This window comes from Neolamprologus brichardi, chromosome 18, assembly GCF_056152115.1.
Source record: "Neolamprologus brichardi isolate AB-2024 chromosome 18, ASM5615211v1, whole genome shotgun sequence".
NCBI classification, from domain to species: Eukaryota; Metazoa; Chordata; class Actinopteri; order Cichliformes; family Cichlidae; genus Neolamprologus; species Neolamprologus brichardi.
The window spans coordinates 921,550-939,877 of NC_142121.1; the positions used below are offsets into that span (position 1 = coordinate 921,550).

At 41.5% G+C, this 18,328-nt stretch overlaps 3 protein-coding genes across 6 annotated transcripts in view; 2 read left to right on the forward strand and 1 right to left on the reverse strand.

The window, feature by feature from the left end:
- Nucleotides 1–18,328, reverse strand: part of LOC148097218 (uncharacterized) — a 532,237-nt gene that overhangs the window by 251,447 nt on the left and 262,462 nt on the right. The gene's annotated exons all lie outside the window — the stretch shown is intronic.
- On the forward strand, nt 513–6,173 carry LOC102781232 (uncharacterized). Its single transcript, XM_087831884.1, has 2 exons — nt 513–769; nt 4,614–6,173. The coding sequence occupies exons 1-2, from the start codon at nt 598–600 to the stop codon at nt 5,627–5,629; spliced, it is 1,188 nt and encodes a 395-aa protein (XP_087688010.1). The 5' UTR covers nt 513–597; the 3' UTR covers nt 5,630–6,173.
- Nucleotides 11,464–17,407, forward strand: LOC148097224 (uncharacterized). Its single transcript, XM_087831901.1, has 2 exons — nt 11,464–11,751; nt 16,090–17,407. Exons 1-2 carry the CDS (start codon nt 11,580–11,582, stop codon nt 16,947–16,949), a joined length of 1,032 nt encoding a protein of 343 aa, XP_087688027.1. The 5' UTR covers nt 11,464–11,579; the 3' UTR covers nt 16,950–17,407.

The following is an 18,328-nucleotide window of genomic DNA, read 5'->3' on the forward strand; positions in this document are numbered from 1 at the left end:
CCAGATTGACTCGATTTCTCTCCTTGTTCAGTGCAGCAGTCAGTCGAGCGTTTGGGGGGGTTGCTCTCACCACTCTCGGCTCACTCCTATCAGTGATAAGGAGAAGGAACCGAGGAGCTGATCCAGGATCCTGTTGATACCACTGGAGCTCATCAGCTTTAACTGTTTGACAGTTTTTCATGTTTTCAGAGGATAAATGTTGATCTGATGTTCACAGCTGTTCTTTCTGTCAGCTCCAACCTGTCTGATCGTTCTCCTCTGAGCTCTCTCATCATCATCAAACTAAAGCTCACATTATCAAACGATGGTTATGGCAAAAGGATATTAAATTTAATTTGAACAGTTTAATTTTTTTGTGGATCTGTTTTCTCTTCGCACTGTAGCCTTGCTGCTTAGAATCTGTTCATTTACTGCAACGGTGAGTTTAAAAATGTACACATAGGAACTAAAGGCAACACCTGTGCTCTGCCGGAAGCTCACCACGTGACACCAGGCGGAAGAAAACAAAGGAAAGGCGCTAATACAGTTAGCTTCCCACGTGTGTGACCGAACAGAGAGTTTGTCGTGTCGTGTTATGTGTGAGCTGTGGCAGCAACAATGCCTTCAGTTCAGTATCTGAGAGAGTTTATCAACGAGCGACTAACTGCTGCTGCTGAACAAATATTCTTGGAGTTTGAAAAAACGATCGTCCAGTACGAGGAAGAGATCGACCGTCAGCGCAGACTGCTGGATATCACCTGGAAACCCGAAATCAAGCTGCACAGGACAGGTGAGTGTCCCTCTGAGGGAGGATCCTGATCACAGCTCTGCGGACGTTTCTGATTGTGAGGACTTTTTGGAGATGTAAGCTAACAAAGAGCAAACAGAGGACAGGACTGCACTGCGCTCCATTCAAACAGCAGGCGCTGAAATCAGCCTGGATTTGAGCCTTCAATCAGAACTTTCTCTCTTAATTATTTAGTGAAACAAAGTTAGGATTAGGAGATTTGTGAGTCTGGTTCAGAGGGGGACCCATGTGCCGAAAACCCCCCGGAAGAGTCAGGGTTGGACTCCGTCCTGGGCCGTTTCCTCCCTACTGTGTCCATCTTTTCCTTTCTATAGAATAATTCATGTAAAGCTTTGAAATCAGGCCGGATTTTAGCATTTTATTCAACCTGAATTCATCACTGAATGAGTTTGTTTAGGCGGAATAACTTTAAACAGCTTCGTGTTTCCTGTGAAATTCTTTTTTTAAGTGAACTTTATTTATCAATAACAATATAAACAAATAAGGCACCATTAGTTGTGCAAAACATCTGTATATACACAAGGCTGAGCACTACAACGAGAGAGAGAGAGAGCCTAACCCTAACCCTACTTTTAAATACTCTAGGAACAACAAGTAGGCCTGCAGTGCGAGAGCGAAGTGCTCTAATAGGGTGATATGGTACTACAAGGTCATTAAGATAAGATGGGGCCTGATTATTTAAGACCTTGTATGTGAGGAGCAGGATTTTGAATTCAATTCTGGATTTAACAGGAAGCCAAAACAGGAGAAATCTGCTCTCTCTTTCTAGTCCCTGTCAGGACTCTTGCTGCAGCATTTTGGATTAACTGAAGGCTTTTCAGTGAGTTTTTTGGACATCCTGATAATAATGAATTACAGTCGTCCAGCTTGGAAGTAATAAATGCATGAACTAGTTTTTCAGCGTCACTCTGAGACAGGATATTTCTAACTTTAGAGATGTTGCACAAATGGAAGAACGCAGTCTTACATATTTGTTTAATATGTGCGTTGAAGGACATGTCCTGGTCAAAAATGACTCCAAGAAACCTGGGGTTGTTGTTATTTTCTTCAATCAGTGATGAATAGTAAGATTTTTCTGGCTTTGTGGAGGCCTTTCTTTTAAAGCAACAAACTATTTCTCCAGGCTAAATGATGATCCTCTAAATTTGTGACACGCCATTTCCTCTCCAGCTTACGAGTCATCTGCTTTAGGCTACGTGTTTAAGAATTATACTACGGAGTCAGGTACTTCTGATTAGAGACCTTAGTTTTCACTGGAGCTACAGTATCCAGAGTCGTACGTAGTGAGGAGGTACAATTATTAACAAGATGATCGACCTCTGTTGGAGCAGCGTTCAGATAGCTGCTCTGCTCTGTGTTGGTACAGGTCAATGACGATGATAACAGTGGGTGGATTATATTCTTAAACTTAGTTACAGCGCTTTCAGAAAGACATCTACTCTGATAAAGTCTACTCTCCACTGCTGTGTAATCAATTATTGTAAATGTAAATGTTATCAGGAAATGATCAGACAGGAGAGGGTTTTCAGGAAACACTGTTAAATGTTCAGTTTCTATGCCATATGTTAAAACAAGATCTAGAGTGTGATTAAAGTGGTGGGTGGGTTCTTTTACATTTTGAGAGAAGCCAATTGAGTCTAATAACAGATTAAATGCCATGTTGAGGCTGTCATTTTTAGCATCTACATGGATGTTAAAATCACCCACAATAATTATTTTATCTGAGCTCAGAACTAAATCAGATATAAAGTCTGAGAAATCAGATAGAAACTCTGTGTAAGCTGCCCAACAAACACACTAAAGGGGAAGTTGGAATGTTGCGTTTCAGACACTTTGAAAAGTCTTCACATATCTCGTGCCAAAACTTTTGAACTGGTGGACAGAACCAAAGAGCGTGGATACACGAGTCAGTGATGTGGTTTCTCTGACTTCGTTATGATGTTTGATGTGACTCAGCGTCTTCAGTTCACTCTGTTTGTAGTAGACTGACAGCAGGTCTCAGGTCTCCAGGCTGGTTTCCAGTTACAGTTAACATTCGACTTCTGTAACACAGTTGTGTCATGGACCCAGCTTGACTCACACCCCTGAACTCACTGCACCACCCTCCTCTGCAGCCACAGACCACACCCAGTGTTAGCTGATGGAGCTGGGCTGACAGCACCTGTCACCTCCATCATAAACAGTGGGTGCATTTGTTCTGGGGAGCAAAGACAGAGCTCAGACTCAGCACAGCCCTTCAGTTTTTAATTTGCTTCATAACAAGCAAAAATGATCTTTGAACTAAACGCTGTGTCGTCTGTCAGAGCTCCACTTCAGTCATGTGTTACATTTACTGCATGGAGAATCTCTCTCTTACGGTGATAGTTCCATCTGAGGCATGAAGCACAGACGTGTAGCCCACATTAGCACCGTGAACTGTGACGACACAAAGACAGAGCACCGACTGACTCACTGTCGTTTCACTGTTATGCCGATGAATCTCAAATCTACTTTCCTTTTAAAAAAATCTACACACTCTTTAACGTTTTGCTGGACTGCCTTGATGACATAAAATCATAGTTGGCATTACATATTTTGAATGTAAACGGTCAAAAAACTGAGATTGTACTATTTAGACCTTCTGACCCTCGTTCTTCTCTTAAGGTTGACCTCGGCGCTCTGGAAAAGTCCAGAACTCTCTTTGATGGCAGTTTTTCATTTGACAAACAAATAAATTCTGTTGTAAGAGCCAGCTCCTTCCAGCTCAGGGCCTTTGGAAAAATTATGAACATTATATCATCAGCTGACTTTGAGAAAGTGATCCATGCATGGATTTCATCCACGCTTGACGGCTGTAACAGTCTTTATTCTGGTATCAGCTCTGCTGTCTCATCTGCAGCTAGTTCAGGATGCTGCAGCCCGACTCCTCACAGGCACTCGTAAACACGACTGTTAAGTCAAATTGTTGAATGTTGTCATTGTGTTTCTTAAATTTGTAAAGTCTAAGTTCAAACTATAAGATCATTCCTTTGTCTCTGACCACCTCTCCAGCCACTCTGTGCTGGGGGAGGTTTTATTGTAGATACATTCTATCTGAAAGATCTGTTTCTTGTGTTGTAAGCTTCCTGCTTTTATGATCCTTTTGGTGATCAGGAGGTCTCACACACGCACACACACACACACACACACACACACACACACACACACACACACACACACACACACACACACACACACACACACACACAATAACTAATAACAGGAGATACATGGGGATGCACTTTATCCTCTTTGCTGGTTGATGTAAACAGCCCACAATAAAGTAGGCTGGTTTACATTAGTGTCCACAGATTTGTTTTTGTTTCAGCCATTGTTTCACCTGGGAATTAAAAAACGCTGATCTGTTGACATTTAGGATTAGGAAAACAAGAATTGACCAAATAATGTTTGGTATTTTGGTAGTTAGCAGTGTCCATGAGCTGCTCTTCTTTTTGTGACTCCTGTGCTGCTATTAAAATCATTCTGCTCACTAACTCTGGGACAAGGCCATTGATACATGTAAAACTCAGTTTTTAAAAAAAGAGCGAAATGAATCATTGGCTCAACAGTGCTTGGACTTTTTGTCAGGCAGGCTACAGTGCTAAAGAGAAACCGTTCATTTTATTCTCAGGTAAATAATACGATGTTCTAGCTTCACGGAGTGCTTTTTTAAAGAGGGGAAACATTTTTTTTCCAACATCAGCTTGTAGTTCAATGTTGGTTTAACCTTATTGCTGTTCTTTAGTTGATTTGACAGCAAATTTGCTTCATATCAGTTTCTTTGTGTTGTCTCCTTTTGTCCCTGCAGATGTCCCACAGCAACATGTTCTTAAGAAGGAGGAGGTACCGACTAAGCGGCAGGTCTGTAATCAGGAGAACAACTCCAGTCTGGAACAGGGGGAATCAGAATCTCCACAGGTTAAGGAGGAACCGGAGGAACTCTGCAGCAGTCAGGGGGGAGAGCAGCTTGTACTGAAGGAGGAGACGGATACCTTTATGGGGACTGCTACTTGTGACAAAAGTGACCAAAACGAAACAGATGGGCAGCGGCTCCTGTTTCTTAGCTCTGCTGTAGCTGGGAACCAAGATCAGAGACGAAGCGAGAAACTTGATTCAGAATCAATTCAATTTACGAACAAAAGTCACAAGAATGAAGAAGACTCGACAGCATCAGGGAGTAGATGTAACTCTGATAAAGGTAAAAAGTATCTAAAATGTGATGTTTGTGGAAAAGTATTCCGGTATAATTATGAAATGACAAGACATTATAGAATCCACACAGGCGAGAAACCGTTTTCATGCACTATTTGTGGTAAAGGTTTTGTATGTAATAGCTCTTTGGGGAAGCACAGAAGAGCTCACACAGGTGAGAAGCCTTATCCTTGTACAACATGTGGGAAAATGTTTGCTTATAACAGTGATTTACTGATGCACCTGAAGACGCACACCGGTGAGAAACCATATCATTGTAAAATATGTGGGAAAATGTTTGGATATAGTAGTTCTTTATTTAAGCACATGAGAATGCATACAGGTGAGAAACCATATCATTGTAAAACATGTGGGAAAGTATTTGGATATAGTAGTTCCTTATTGAAACACATGAGAATGCATACAGGTGTTAAACAATATAATTGTAAAACATGTGGGAAATCGTTCAGCCGTGACTCTATATTGGCAGAGCACATAAGAACACACACAGGCGAGAAACCGTATGGATGTAAAACATGTGGGAAAATGTTTAACTCTAGAACTCATTTGTTGTGTCACATGAAAACTCATGCTAAGCGGTGCACTATCAATACAAGATTATTGGTTCAGTGAGCTGCGTTGAGCTAAAAGTCAGAGGTTTGTGTCACAAAACTTGATTTTTTTAAATCTGGCTTTAATTACCCTGTTCAGGAATGAATAATTGAAAGAGCTATGAATATAAATATTGATTTAAAGGTCATGGTAACTTAGACTGAACACATAACTTGTTAAAGAGCAGGTAAAGTTGAGAGGTTTAACTGGAATGTGCATGTATTCATTTAGTATGCAGAAAACATACAAGTGTTGTTATACTTGATTCTAATCTGCTGCTAAATCTTTTGCACTAATTTAATTTGAGCTATTAGAAGATGGATCACAAAAACAATACAATGAATTTAGTTTGGAACAAAGTAAAGAAAATATTTTCTTAGGCTTTGGAACTATAAGCTTTAACGTTTAAATGGGTCCAGTTTAAAGTGTCAGAGCTCTAGAGAGAGCCAAGCGCACACTCTTTTGTCATACTTTCAGCAAGTGTTTTATTGGTATATATTTTTTTATGTTCTCTAAAAAAATTTTATCATCTTATTGTCATCTGATAATGGCAGCGTTTATTCTGACTGGGATTTTAGTTTTGTTAATTTAGTTTATATAAAGGAAGTCTGGTCGTGTTAATCTCCATTGATAGTATATGCTTTCTTTTTCTGAGGGGGGGGGGGGGGGTGCTCTGTTTAGGCAAACTGAAATCTAGGAGCTGTTTCTATGTTTTTCCATCTAAATCTTAAACATGATGCTGTCCACTGTGGTGATGATGTGGCTGCCAGACTATCAGAGTCAACCAGTTACACTCTCACCTGTGGTAAATATAATCACTGTTTAGAACAACATTCATGTCTTTGGACTGTGGGAGGAAGCTGGAGTACCCAGACAGAACATGCAGACTCCACACAGGGAGGCCTGAGCCCACCAGGACCTTCTTACTGTGAGGGGATGGTGCTAACCACTGCCCCACCATGCTGCTAGTTTCTTTTTGAATATATAGAAGATGTTTGTTTTGTTTTAATTGAGATGGTCTTTTATATTGATATTTGTTTTCTTTATTTAGCTCATTTAGTGCATTTACATTAATTTACTGGTATTTTTAAGTTGTTTAAGAATCTAGACTTGCTGTGAGAACCTCAGGCTTGGTAGGCAGGTATAAGTGTACAATTTTCATTTGTTGTTCTGCAAGTATTAAATAAAGCATTAAACCTGTATTTATACTCTCCTGTACTATTCTTCACTTGTAAAGTTCTGTACATAAAATAAGTTAAAAACAATAGAATAACAGAAAACAGCAAAAGTAAATAAATAAAACACATAATACATAAAAATTAAAACAGCCCTATATCAAAAAAGAAAACCAGATAAAACAGCATAGAATCAACTAAAACAACTAAAATAAAACAAAAATATAAAAACCAACATCTCACGTGGTTTCAAAGACCAGGGTAAAGAGGTGGGTTTTCTGGAGTGACTTAAAAACAGGTAGGGAAGTGGCCTGTCTAATCTCTAAAGGGAGATCGTTCCACAGTTTGGGAGCTGATACAGCAAAAGCACGATCTCCTCTAAGTTTATACCCAGCTCTGGGTACATTCAGGAGGAGCTGATCAGCTTACCTGAGAGAGCCGGTAGGTGTATAAGGCTGTAGCAGCTCAGAGAGATAAGATGGGGCTAGGCCATGGAGAGCTTTAAAAGCAAATAAAGGAAGTTTAAAATGAATCCTAAAAGAAATGGGCAGCCAGTGAAGTGAAGCTAAAATAGGGGAAATGTACTCAAATTTTTGAGCGCCCGTTAAAAATACTAAATGGCCTGCATTTACTATTTACAAAGCGCTTTACACTACATTCAGTCATTCACCCATTCACGCACACATTCACACACTGGTGATGGCAGCTACATTGTAGCCACAGCCACCCTGGGACGCACTGACAGAGGCGAGGCTGCCGGACACTGGCGCTACCAGGCCCTCTGACCACCACCAGTAGGCAACAGGTGAAGTGTCTTGCCCAAGGACACAACGACCGAGACTGTCCAAGCCGACAACCTTTCGATTACAAGGCGAACTCCCAACTCTTGAGCCACGATCGCCCAATCGGGCGATACAGACTGAAATATTTGTATATTACAAGATTAAACAGATTAAACAGGAATATTTCAAATACACAAAAAAGATGAAAAAACAATATTTTCAGATGTTCACACAGGATTAACCTGAGTGACCTGTTCCTGGACCGTTTCTTTAACAACTGTAATAGATTACAGGAAGTCTCTGGCAGTGTTGCTGTATCTGCCCGAGCAAGATCAGACGTGGATGGGCTGCTGCAACTAAGACCTGCGGTTTGTCTTTTCTGGCCGGCGAGTGGAGAATCACACAGGGTGGGTCTGCAAAGATATTTAGTTTATATATTTTATATGATACAGTACATGTGTAAGAATGACCGATGTTGTGCCAAAAAATGATCGTCTGCCAAAAACGGATTTCCGGTTTTTCCGGTAGAAGCTGCAATCAGTTTTTGGCAGTGACTTTTATATATCCTGTATTTATCCAGTTCACAAACAATCTTGTTGACATTACAAATTTATTTTTTAAGTGTAATCTGGCCAAGAGGACAGCAGATAGCGCAACAAATATATCAACTGTACCTACATTATAACCAGTTATAAAGATACTTGAACAACAGCTAATTATTGTATATATAAAACCCCTTTGTAAACCATGTTCACCGACATCTATTTACCAGCATACATAAAGATATTACACACGGAAACATTGGAAATCAGTTTTGGCAGGCAAACACTTTTTTGGCACAACGCCGGCTTTTAAGACCAGCGCTCACAATCACTCCTCGCCAGATCGCCTGCTAACCATGGTTAGTGTTGGACGTCATAGTTGAAAATAATGTATCACAGTATTGCTCGTTCTCACCTGTTTCAATCTCTGCTCACAGTAATTCTCCATCCTGCCATAACTAACCTCTATTAAGTCGCTGGTTTGTTGAGCTGCTTCACAGCTGCTCTCACTTGCCTGCCTCCCTGCCCAGCTTTCTGGAAATGCTTGGACTTCCGCTCAAGATGTGTATCAGGCTCACCGGGACAACTTACCCCTCCACGAGTATTCTGTTGTCTTTCGTCCAAAGGTTTTGGTGTTTGGTGGTGTCCTGTCAAATCTGTTTTGAGAGCTCTTTGGCATTACCCCCATCTCAGCTGATACTCAAAGACCCAATGCATCATGGGAATCCCCGGCAGCCTACCTCTATTGCACCATAGCTAAGAGAGGATTCAGGGTCACCTGGTTGAGCCCTAATTTTATGCTTTAGCAAAAAGGAAAGTTTGAAGTCTAATCTTAAAAGTAGAGATAGTGTCTGTCTCCTGAAACCAAACTGGAAGCTGGTTCTCTGTCAGGACTCTTGGTGCAGCATTTTGGATCAACTGAAGGCTTTTCAGGGAGTTTTTAGGACAACCTGAAAATAATGAATTACAGTAGTCCCACCTAAATGCATGAACTACTTTTTCAGCATCACTCTGAGACAGGATGATTCTAACATTAGAGAAACTGTAATAGACCTCAGAATAAAGAAACTATGCAGTCTCTCTGCTGCAGCCCTTCTCCTCAGCATCAGGCTGGTTGTGCTTTAAATCCTGCAGACAGAAATCATCTCATTGGTTGAGTTCAACATCAGTGGGTGGAGCCAAAAACATTATAAAGCCTGGAATTTAAATCTGTGTCAATATGTGTAGCACTCTTTGGAAGAACTTTATTTTGTGTAGCAGTCTTGAAAGAACAGAAATGCTTTTAATATGAAAATGTCACATTTGAACGTTCCTGCAGTTGGTTTGTGGTTGATGTGGATTTGCTGCTCATGTGAATCCTCCCACAGTGTTTCATTAGCAGCTGTAACCACAGTGACTCTGATAAAACAGGAATTAGCAGAATCCATCTGATATGAAGCTGTGCTTTGAATACCACTTCCCTCCTCTTTGAAGAGTAGTCAGATATCTGTGTTCAGGTTTTTGTACAGCCTCTTCTACACTTTGTATCACTGTGTTTGTAGAGCACAGTAGTAGAGAGCTGTGTCTGCCAGGGTTAGTGCTGCTATGGTCAGATTAGTTGATGTAGCTGATGTTTGGGTTTTGTAATGTTTATTAGGTATGTATTCACCACTCAATGATCCTTCTGCTTTCCATAGTATAAACTGAGGAGCCTGAAGGTCAGAATGATGTCTGTACCAGTGAAGCCTAAAACCACTTGCACTTGTCTCATAGTCACATGTGAGTGTGACAGATTCTCCTTCTGTTTCAGTGACTTCAGGTTGTTGAGGAGTGATTGAGTCTCCAGCTGTTAGTCCTGGAAAAAGAAAGAAGAAAAGTAGTGAAATGCAGTCTGTATATCTGCTTAATGCAGCAGCTTCAACTAAACTTTAATCCTGTTCTTAAACTCACCTATAATGTGAGATAGAAGCAAAAAGAGGTGCAGCAACATGTCTTTGGAGTTATTAAAGCCAGACAGACAGCACATGAACAATGTTCTTCCACTGCAGCACAATGACCAACAAATAATGTCATTGGATGAGCTCAACTTCAGTGGGCGGGGCCAGTGTAATAGCTGAGCCAATCAAATAGTTTTGTGCTTCCACATCAGCTCTGTCTCTGTCTCTGATCTTTACTGCTTCATTTCTCTGTTGTCTTTGTCATCAGTCCAATGACACAAGAATCAGAGGTTTAACAGTGTGTGGCTCCCTCTAGTGGATGTTGTGGAGTATTCTGTTGTCTTTGCTCCAAAGGTTTTTGTACAGAGTTTTGCTGTTTCCTGTCACTGTGGGCTGCAGAGCACAGTAGTACACAGCAGAGTCAGACAGCTGAAGCTTCTGGATCTTCAGAGGAACTGATCTGCTGCTGGAATCCAGTGTGGAGGAAAATCTCTCCTTGAACTCGTCTGCTGTGTTTCCATCATCCCTGCTAACACGACTCAGGATGAATTTGGGGCTGTTGTTTCCATCCTGTTTGTACCAGAAGAGATAATTACCTGTTAAACCGCTGCTGTTATACTGACAGTGAAGTGTTACTGTGCCTCCTTCAGCAGCAGTCTCTTCTCCTTTTGCTTGCAGCACGTTGTCTTTTTGTGCTCTGCATTCTGTAAAACACCAACAAACAGTATCAGTGTGCTGTTAAAGAATCATGTCAATGTTGATATCAAAGAAACAGAGCTGTGTTCATACCGAGGCACATAGCAGCCAGCAGCACTGAGATGAACAGAGGCGTCATATCTGCAGTGTAGAGTAACTGTGAGCTACAGCAAGTATAAAGAAGCTGTGATCTCTCTGTTTAGTCTTCATCAACACTAAGTTGGTGGATTAGAAGGAGGAGCCTGATCACAGTGACAGGACTCATTCACAGCCCTGTGTTATTCCCCCTGCTGACAGCTTTACACTCAGAACGTCTTTGTGCTGCTTTGCTTTCAGTGGAGATCTTGCAGCAGGAAGTCTATAAACTGAAATCTATCCGTTGGTAGTTTGATCTACTGCTCCTTCAATGCACATGTTTAAGAGTCCCTGGATAAGACTGATGTTCATAGCTGTTCTTTCTGTCAGCTCCAACCTGTCTGATTTCTCCTCTGAGCTCTCTCATCATCAAACTAATGCTCACCGGTTTTAGTTTCACACAATGCAACAATGGTTATGGCAAAAGGATACTAAGTTTAATTTGAGCACTTTAATTTGTTTTTGATGGATCTGTTTTCTCTTCGCACTGTAGCCTTGCTGCTTAGAATCTGTTCATTTACTGCAACGGTGAGTTTAAAAATGTACACATAGGAACTAAAGGCAACACCTGTGCTCTGCCGGAAGCTCACCACGTGACACCAGGCGGAAGAAAACAAAGGAAAGGCGCTAATACAGTTAGCTTTTCACGTGTGTGACCGAACAGAGAGTTTGTCGTGTCGTGTTGTGTTATGTGTGAGCTGAGTGTGTGAGCTGTGTCAGCAACGATGCCTTCAGTTCAGTATCTGAGAGAGTTTATCAACGAGCGACTAACTGCTGCTGCTGAACAAATATTCTTGGAGTTTGAAAAAACGATCGTCCAGTACGAGGAAGAGATCGACCGTCAGCGCAGACTGCTGGATATCACCTGGAAACCCGAAATCAAGCTGCACAGGACAGGTGAGTGTCCCTCTGAGGGAGGATCCTGATCACAGCTCTGCGGGACGTTTCTGATTGTGAGGACTTTTTGGAGATGTGAGCTAACAAAGAGCAAACAGAGGACAGGACTGCACTGCGCTCCATTCAAACAGCAGGCGCTGAAATCAGCCTGTATTTGAGCCTTCAATCAGAACTTTTTCTCTTAATTATTTAGTGAAACAAAGTTAGGATTAGGAGATTTGTGAGTCTGGTTCAGAGGGGGACCCATGTGCCGAAAAGTCCCCGGAAGAGTCAGGGTTGTACTCCGTCCTGGGCCGTTTCCTCCCCGCTCAGTCCCTCTCTTCCTGTTTGAAATCAGGCCGGATTTAAGCATTTTATTCAACCTGATTTATATAGCACCAAATCAAAATAGCCACCTCAAGCCACTTTATATTGTAAAGTATAGGTCCTGCAGTAATACAAGGAAACCCCAGCAATCATATGACGCAATTTGAGCAAGCGCTTTGGTGACAGTGGGACAGAAAACCAACCTTTTAACAGGAAGAGACCTCCAGCAGAACCAGGCTCAGGGAGGGGCAGCCATGTGGGAGTGAGGGGAGGAAAACAGGACAAAGACAGCTGTGGAAGAGAGCCAGAGATTAATCATTAGTAGTTGTTGTAATAATAATCATAATGATGATAATAACGACCAATGATTGAGAAAGCTAGAGATGATGATGATGATGAAGTAAAACAGTGTTTAATTGGAAAGTGTTGGAAACTTAATATGAGCTGCAATAATAAAATGTGTTTGGTGATTTATCTGCAGGCTGTTTCTCTTTTAACATGTTTAGAATTTTCTTCAGTTTACTATTTCGAACCCATTTTTCTATTCAGCACCACAAAACTGTCAGGTGGTTCAGCCGAATTAAAATAAATAACGTCCCTTTGATTGTCTACAGTGCAGATCACATTATTTTCTGTTTGATTGTTTTTTGGAAATTGTAATAATTGTGTTCTAATGGTAAATATTTCTGTTTTTATTCTTCAATGTAGTATTTAAACACAGAAAAATACAAATATAAATGCATAAATTATTGTGGAGTGTACAAAAAAACCTATTATTTTGTGATTTTAATTAATATTTTATTTGATTACACCACCTGACAATTATTAGCTCACGCTATGAGAGTTGTTTGTTTGTGTGTGTGTGTGTGTGTGTGTGTGTGTGTGTGTTTGTGTGTGTGTGTGTCCCCTCCCCCTTTGGGCTTGATGAGGCGTTTCCAGGGAAACTGGACTCACCTAACTGCATTGTGTAACTCTGGTGAAGGAGGTTGTTTTTCAGGATTCTGGGTTTTGCCCTTTAGTTCCAGTCAAAGGAACTTTTATTTCTTCAACATACAGGACGAGACCTGTATGTTGAAGACATACAGGTCGGATAATTTCATGCTGGTACCATGGAAGCTCTTCACTGTGAGTGAAGACACAACCATCGCCAAAGTAAACCACGTGAGGACCTAAATGAAATTGGTATCAACAAACTTGATCTGATGCTTAAATCTCCTTTAATCAGCAAAATATGAGAAAGAATCTAACAAAGGCAAAGTGGCTAAAGCTAAAGCTAGCCAGAGCTCAGAGCCGGCAGCCTCGGTATGTCCTGTTATTTTAACTGACATTATACACATGCTGAAAAATAATGGAAGTACCTGTAGTTTGTTTTTCTATAAATAAATTCAAATTCAAATTTTATTTGTCACATACACAGTCATACACAGTACGATATGCAGTGAAATGCTTAGACATCTGCTCGTGACCTAAATTAAAAGACTATAAATAGGATAGGGAATAAATATGAAAATTAAAATGAAGGGTAAATTTAACTGGGAAAGAATAAAATAAAATAGAACAATAAGAGCAGCTGTACGAGTAATAAATGGTAATGAAAGAAATGTAATGTCCAGGGTTGTGCAATCCACATATTTAAGTGTCTTGTGCAGTGCAAATATGCTTAAAAGTGATTTATTTAAGTGAGTGATTTGACTAGGTGACCACGCAGTGTAGTTGTGCAGTGGCCACTAGTGTAAACAAATGTCCAGAATGTCCAGAGTGTGTGTAAGAACCATATGTGTGGGTCAGTACTGTGTGGTGGTGTGATTGAGAGACCGTATCGCCTGCGGGAAGAAGCTCCTCCTCAGTCTCTCTGTGTTGGTCTTCAGGGAGCGGAATTGCTTTCCTGACCTCAACAGAGAGAACTGTCTGTTGTTGGGATGGCTGAGGTCCTTCACGATCTTCCTGGCCTTGGTCCAGCACCGCCTGCTGTAGATCGAGTGCAGGCCAGGGAGCTCGGAGCGGATGGTGCGCTCAGCTGATCGCACAACCCTCTGTAGAGCTCCTGCATGGTGCTGTTCCCGAACCAGGTTGAGATGTTTCCCGTCAGGATGCTCTCTATGGTGCAGGAGTAAAAGTTCCTGAGCACCTTGGAGGGCAGTCGGAAGTCTCTCAAGCGTCTGCGATGGTAGAGACGCTGTCAGGCCTTTTTCATCACGGTGATGATGTGATGTGACAGGACCATGACAGGTCCTGCGTGAGGTGAACTCCGAGGTATTTGAAGCTGTCCGTTCTCTCCACTGGGCACTCGTTGATGACGGGGGTCCGGTAGTTCCTCTCCTGCTTAGTGCTGAAGTCCACTATCAACTCCTTTGTCTTACTGACGTTTAGAAGGAGGTTGTTCCTCTGGCACCAGTTCTACAGATTCCTAATCTCCTTCAGGTAGGCCGTCTCGTTGTTATCAGAGATCAGGCCCACCACGACGATGTCGTCAGCAAACTGTCTTACCTGTCCAATTTTTTGTGTAATTGATGATGTTAACTTTGCTCCATTTTGTGTCTACTTTGATGATTTATGATCGCCCAACTCTCCTCCACATCCGATCCTCTGTGGACACATTGTCCTGGTAGCTCTAAGAAGATGTCTTCCAAACTGTTCTGGTGGCCGTTCCCGAGGATCTTTGCCGCCCGGCACGGGTTGCTTCCCAAAGGCAACACCGCAGGAGATTGGGGAAACAGTCAGGCACATCTGTGAGGTTTCCTCGACAGCTGATCCTCGCTGCTTCCTGGATGGTCTATCTTCGGATCATGCTTGGTTTGTTTTCTGGCGCTCCCTGGCGCCTCACCATCAATGGATTAAGATATTACCTAACCAACTTCTATGGCGTTGTGCACTTGGCCTCCGTAGAGGTGGTGTTGTCCCCGGGAATCTCCATCCGCTGGGTCGTGCATCCCAGCCAGTCTCTGGTTCGATCTTGATTAGCTTGGCTCTGGTGAACACCAGATCGCTAGCTAACAAGGCCTTTGTGATGTCTTCACCTCCCGGGACTTGGATTTCTTATTTTTGACTGAAACTTGGCTTAATCCTGGTGAGTTAAGCGGTTTCTCTGAACTCATTCCCTCTAACTGCCAGTTTTTCAACTCCCCGCGGGAAACTGGTCGTGGTGGAAGTTTTATGCAACTTCAGGGGGTCCTTTTGTCCCTCTGTGGGGGGAAACTCCCACTAGGTTTAAATCTGGGACTCCCCACAATTTGACCTTAGAACTGAAGAAGCCTCTCGGATGAGAGGTGAAACGTCTTCAAGCTACTTAAAGAAGTCCAGATGCTTTTCTTTGCAAGCTCCTTTGACTACGATGACCTGGATGACTGAGAACCTTCACAGAGATTTCTCCTTGTATATGTTATCAGTAATAGTTTTTTAGAAAGAAAATTGAAATCAGTAATAAGTCTGTATTAACAGGTCACAAAAATCAGAATCTGTCCTCCTTTTACTTTATAATCCAACTGTGACTGTTTGCTGTAATCATTTGTTCAGATGATCGTCTCCTGGAGGAACAAAATGACCTGCATTTGTATAGCGCTTTACAGTCAGTTATTTCCAAATCACAGCCTCTTAATACTCTGCAAGCTTCCCGCCCCTCCCTCTTTCTCTCTATCTCTCATCTCTGTACACGCAACATCTGAGTGCCTGTGTGTCAGTTCTTGGTTTGATTTAGCAGCTCACTACAATAAATGTATTAACTAACCTCACTTGACCCTTGTTGGTCTTATTGGTCTAATGGTGAGCTTAACTCTACAGTAGGATGTGTATTCTCAGTTGCAGCCTTCATTTGTGGTCTTTCTCCTTGGAGCTGAATTTTCTTTAACTGTGAGGATTGTGCGAACATTTCTCCAGTGTTTTCAAAAGCAGACACGAGTGATTGTCAGCACTGACGAGAGGTGGCAACTTTCTGAGGAACATGTTCTCACTGTAGAGCCTTCTTTTGACGGTATATTTGCTCAGATATGTTTTTCTGTTGTCACATCACTTTTCTTTTTTTTTTGTCTCCTTCAGTTCCTCCAGACGTCCCACAGCAGCCTGTCTGCGAGGAGGAGGAGGTTCTTCCTGAGCAGCAGCTCTGGAACCAGGAGAGGAGCTCCAGTGTGGACGAGGAGGAACCAGAACCTCCACAGATTAAAGAGGAACAGGAGGAACTGTGCAGCAGTCAGGAGGGAGAGCAGCTGGGACTGAAGGAGGAGACGGATACCTTTATGGTGACTGCTGCTGAGGAAGGAGAGCACAGTGAACCAGGAGGAGACGGGGAGCAGCTCCCCTCTCCCAGCTCTGCTGGAGCTGAGAACCAGGATCAGGAAGGAAGCAAGAATTCAAGATCAAGTAGAAAAAGAAATAAAAGTCATAAAAATAAAGAAGGCCCCACTGCATCAGGGAGTCGGTGTAACTCTGGTAAATGTAAAAAGACTCTAAAATGTGATGTTTGTGGAAAAACCTTTGAGTTTAATTATCAAATTAAAATCCATTACAGAATCCACACAGGTGAGAGGCCGTTTGCTTGTAAAATGTGTGGGAAAATGTTCAGATGTAATAATTCTTTGTCAAAGCACATAAGAACCCACACAGGTGGTAAGCCATTTTCTTGTACAATATGTGGGAAGATGTTCAAACGTAGCTCTCACTTAACAGAGCACATAATGACTCACACAGGTGAAAAGTGTTGTTCTTGTCCAACATGTGGGAAAATGTTTGCATATAATAGGGATCTACTAAAACACTCAAGAAGTCACACAGGTGAGAAACCATATCATTGTAAAACATGTGGGAAAGTGTTTGGATATAGTAGTTCTTTATTCAAGCACATGAGAGTTCATGCAGGTTTGAAACCATCTCATAAAACATGGAAAAATATTCAGAAGTAGCTTTAATCCTCCAGAGTCCCGCCCCCTTTACTTTAGTGTTCCCAGTCAGACTTGACCGGTCTGTTTTAACAGCTCTTAAATTAGCATAAAGCATTTGTATGTAAAACACAATATTTATGAGTGCTTTAAGTTGTAAATCTGTCAGATTTGACCCCAACATGACAGGAACACAAAAACACACATGCTGTAAAACATGAGAACATTTCTTGCACCACATGAAAACTCACAGAGAGAAGTGTATCCTCAATCAAGATTATTGGCTTAGTGAGCTGCTTTGCCTCGTGATGAACTGAAGCTTTCCATCCAACTGGTCGACTCATGGTTCGAAGCATTGTGATGATTCATTTGCTCTACTTCGCCATCAAGTGGATGATTCAAGTGAAACAGGCTCTGTGATTATAATGATGTGACGTGTAAACCTCTAAACTGAATAAATAAATTGTTTTCATGATTATTTATCCCGAATATTGTCTCAGTATGTCTGATACAAAAGAGAAAGTGGAAACTATCAGGACAGATTTTTGGTATGATTGTGTAACTGTTAGAGCTGGGTATCGTCACTGATTTCTAGAATCGATTCGATTCCAATTCACAAGGTCCCGAATCGATTCAATCCATGATTTGATTCGATCCAATCCGGGGAAATTTTGCCTCAGACAGTCAGAAATGTTATAATTCAGATCATGGATCAGTACATTTCCATATTTTTATATCTATAAAAAGAAAGATGACATTTGCGAGACTTTATCAAAGGTGTAAACATCACACCAGATGCCTTTGTATCAAAGTAGCTGAGGCTAAAACAGAAAAACGATTTTATAAAAATATTCTGCAGTAGATCAAAAACAAAAGAAAACCATTAATCAACATATGAACATTACCTGATGCTGCTGAAGTGAAGCAGAGAAAAGTTACAGAGGTTTAGAGACACAGCTGAGCGTTTTACAATTTTGCATAATTTTAAAAAAGTTTAAATTTGTTCAGAAGCCTACTGAACAGCAGAAATGAGGCTTTCTTTTCAGAAGTAAAAGGAAAAAAAAAAAACAGCGGCCAACAGCGCTGTAAACAACGGTAGACTTGTGCATAACAAGCAAGCGAATAATGCAGAAAACAGATTTTAGACAGGAAACTGTTCTTGAAGTAAAGAGAGAGAGAGAGAGAGAGAGAGCTGTGCATGAAGTGTGATTTTATCGTGGTGGAAGCGAAATAGCAAAAGTCAGAGTGAATTCATGGCTATGTTTATGTGAAGCGTAGTTTGGATCTTCTTTTGTTGCTGGTTCGGTCAATATTGTTTGGAGAGGTAAAACCTACAGCTTCAGAATCAGCGCAAAAAGGGCGTAAACACAAAGCCCGCCGACGGATCAGAATCAGCGAGTTGT

Excerpts from the sequence above, each read along its gene's own strand:
- LOC148097224 (XM_087831901.1), top strand. The coding sequence starts at position 11,580 with ATGCCTTCAGTTCAGTATCTGAGAGAGTTTATCAACGAGCGACTAACT. Across the intron at positions 11,752-16,089 it reads AATCAAGCTGCACAGGACAG|TTCCTCCAGACGTCCCACAG; the intron begins GTGAGTGTCCCT and ends TGTCTCCTTCAG.
- LOC102781232 (XM_087831884.1), top strand. The coding sequence starts at position 598 with ATGCCTTCAGTTCAGTATCTGAGAGAGTTTATCAACGAGCGACTAACT. Across the intron at positions 770-4,613 it reads AATCAAGCTGCACAGGACAG|ATGTCCCACAGCAACATGTT; the intron begins GTGAGTGTCCCT and ends TTGTCCCTGCAG.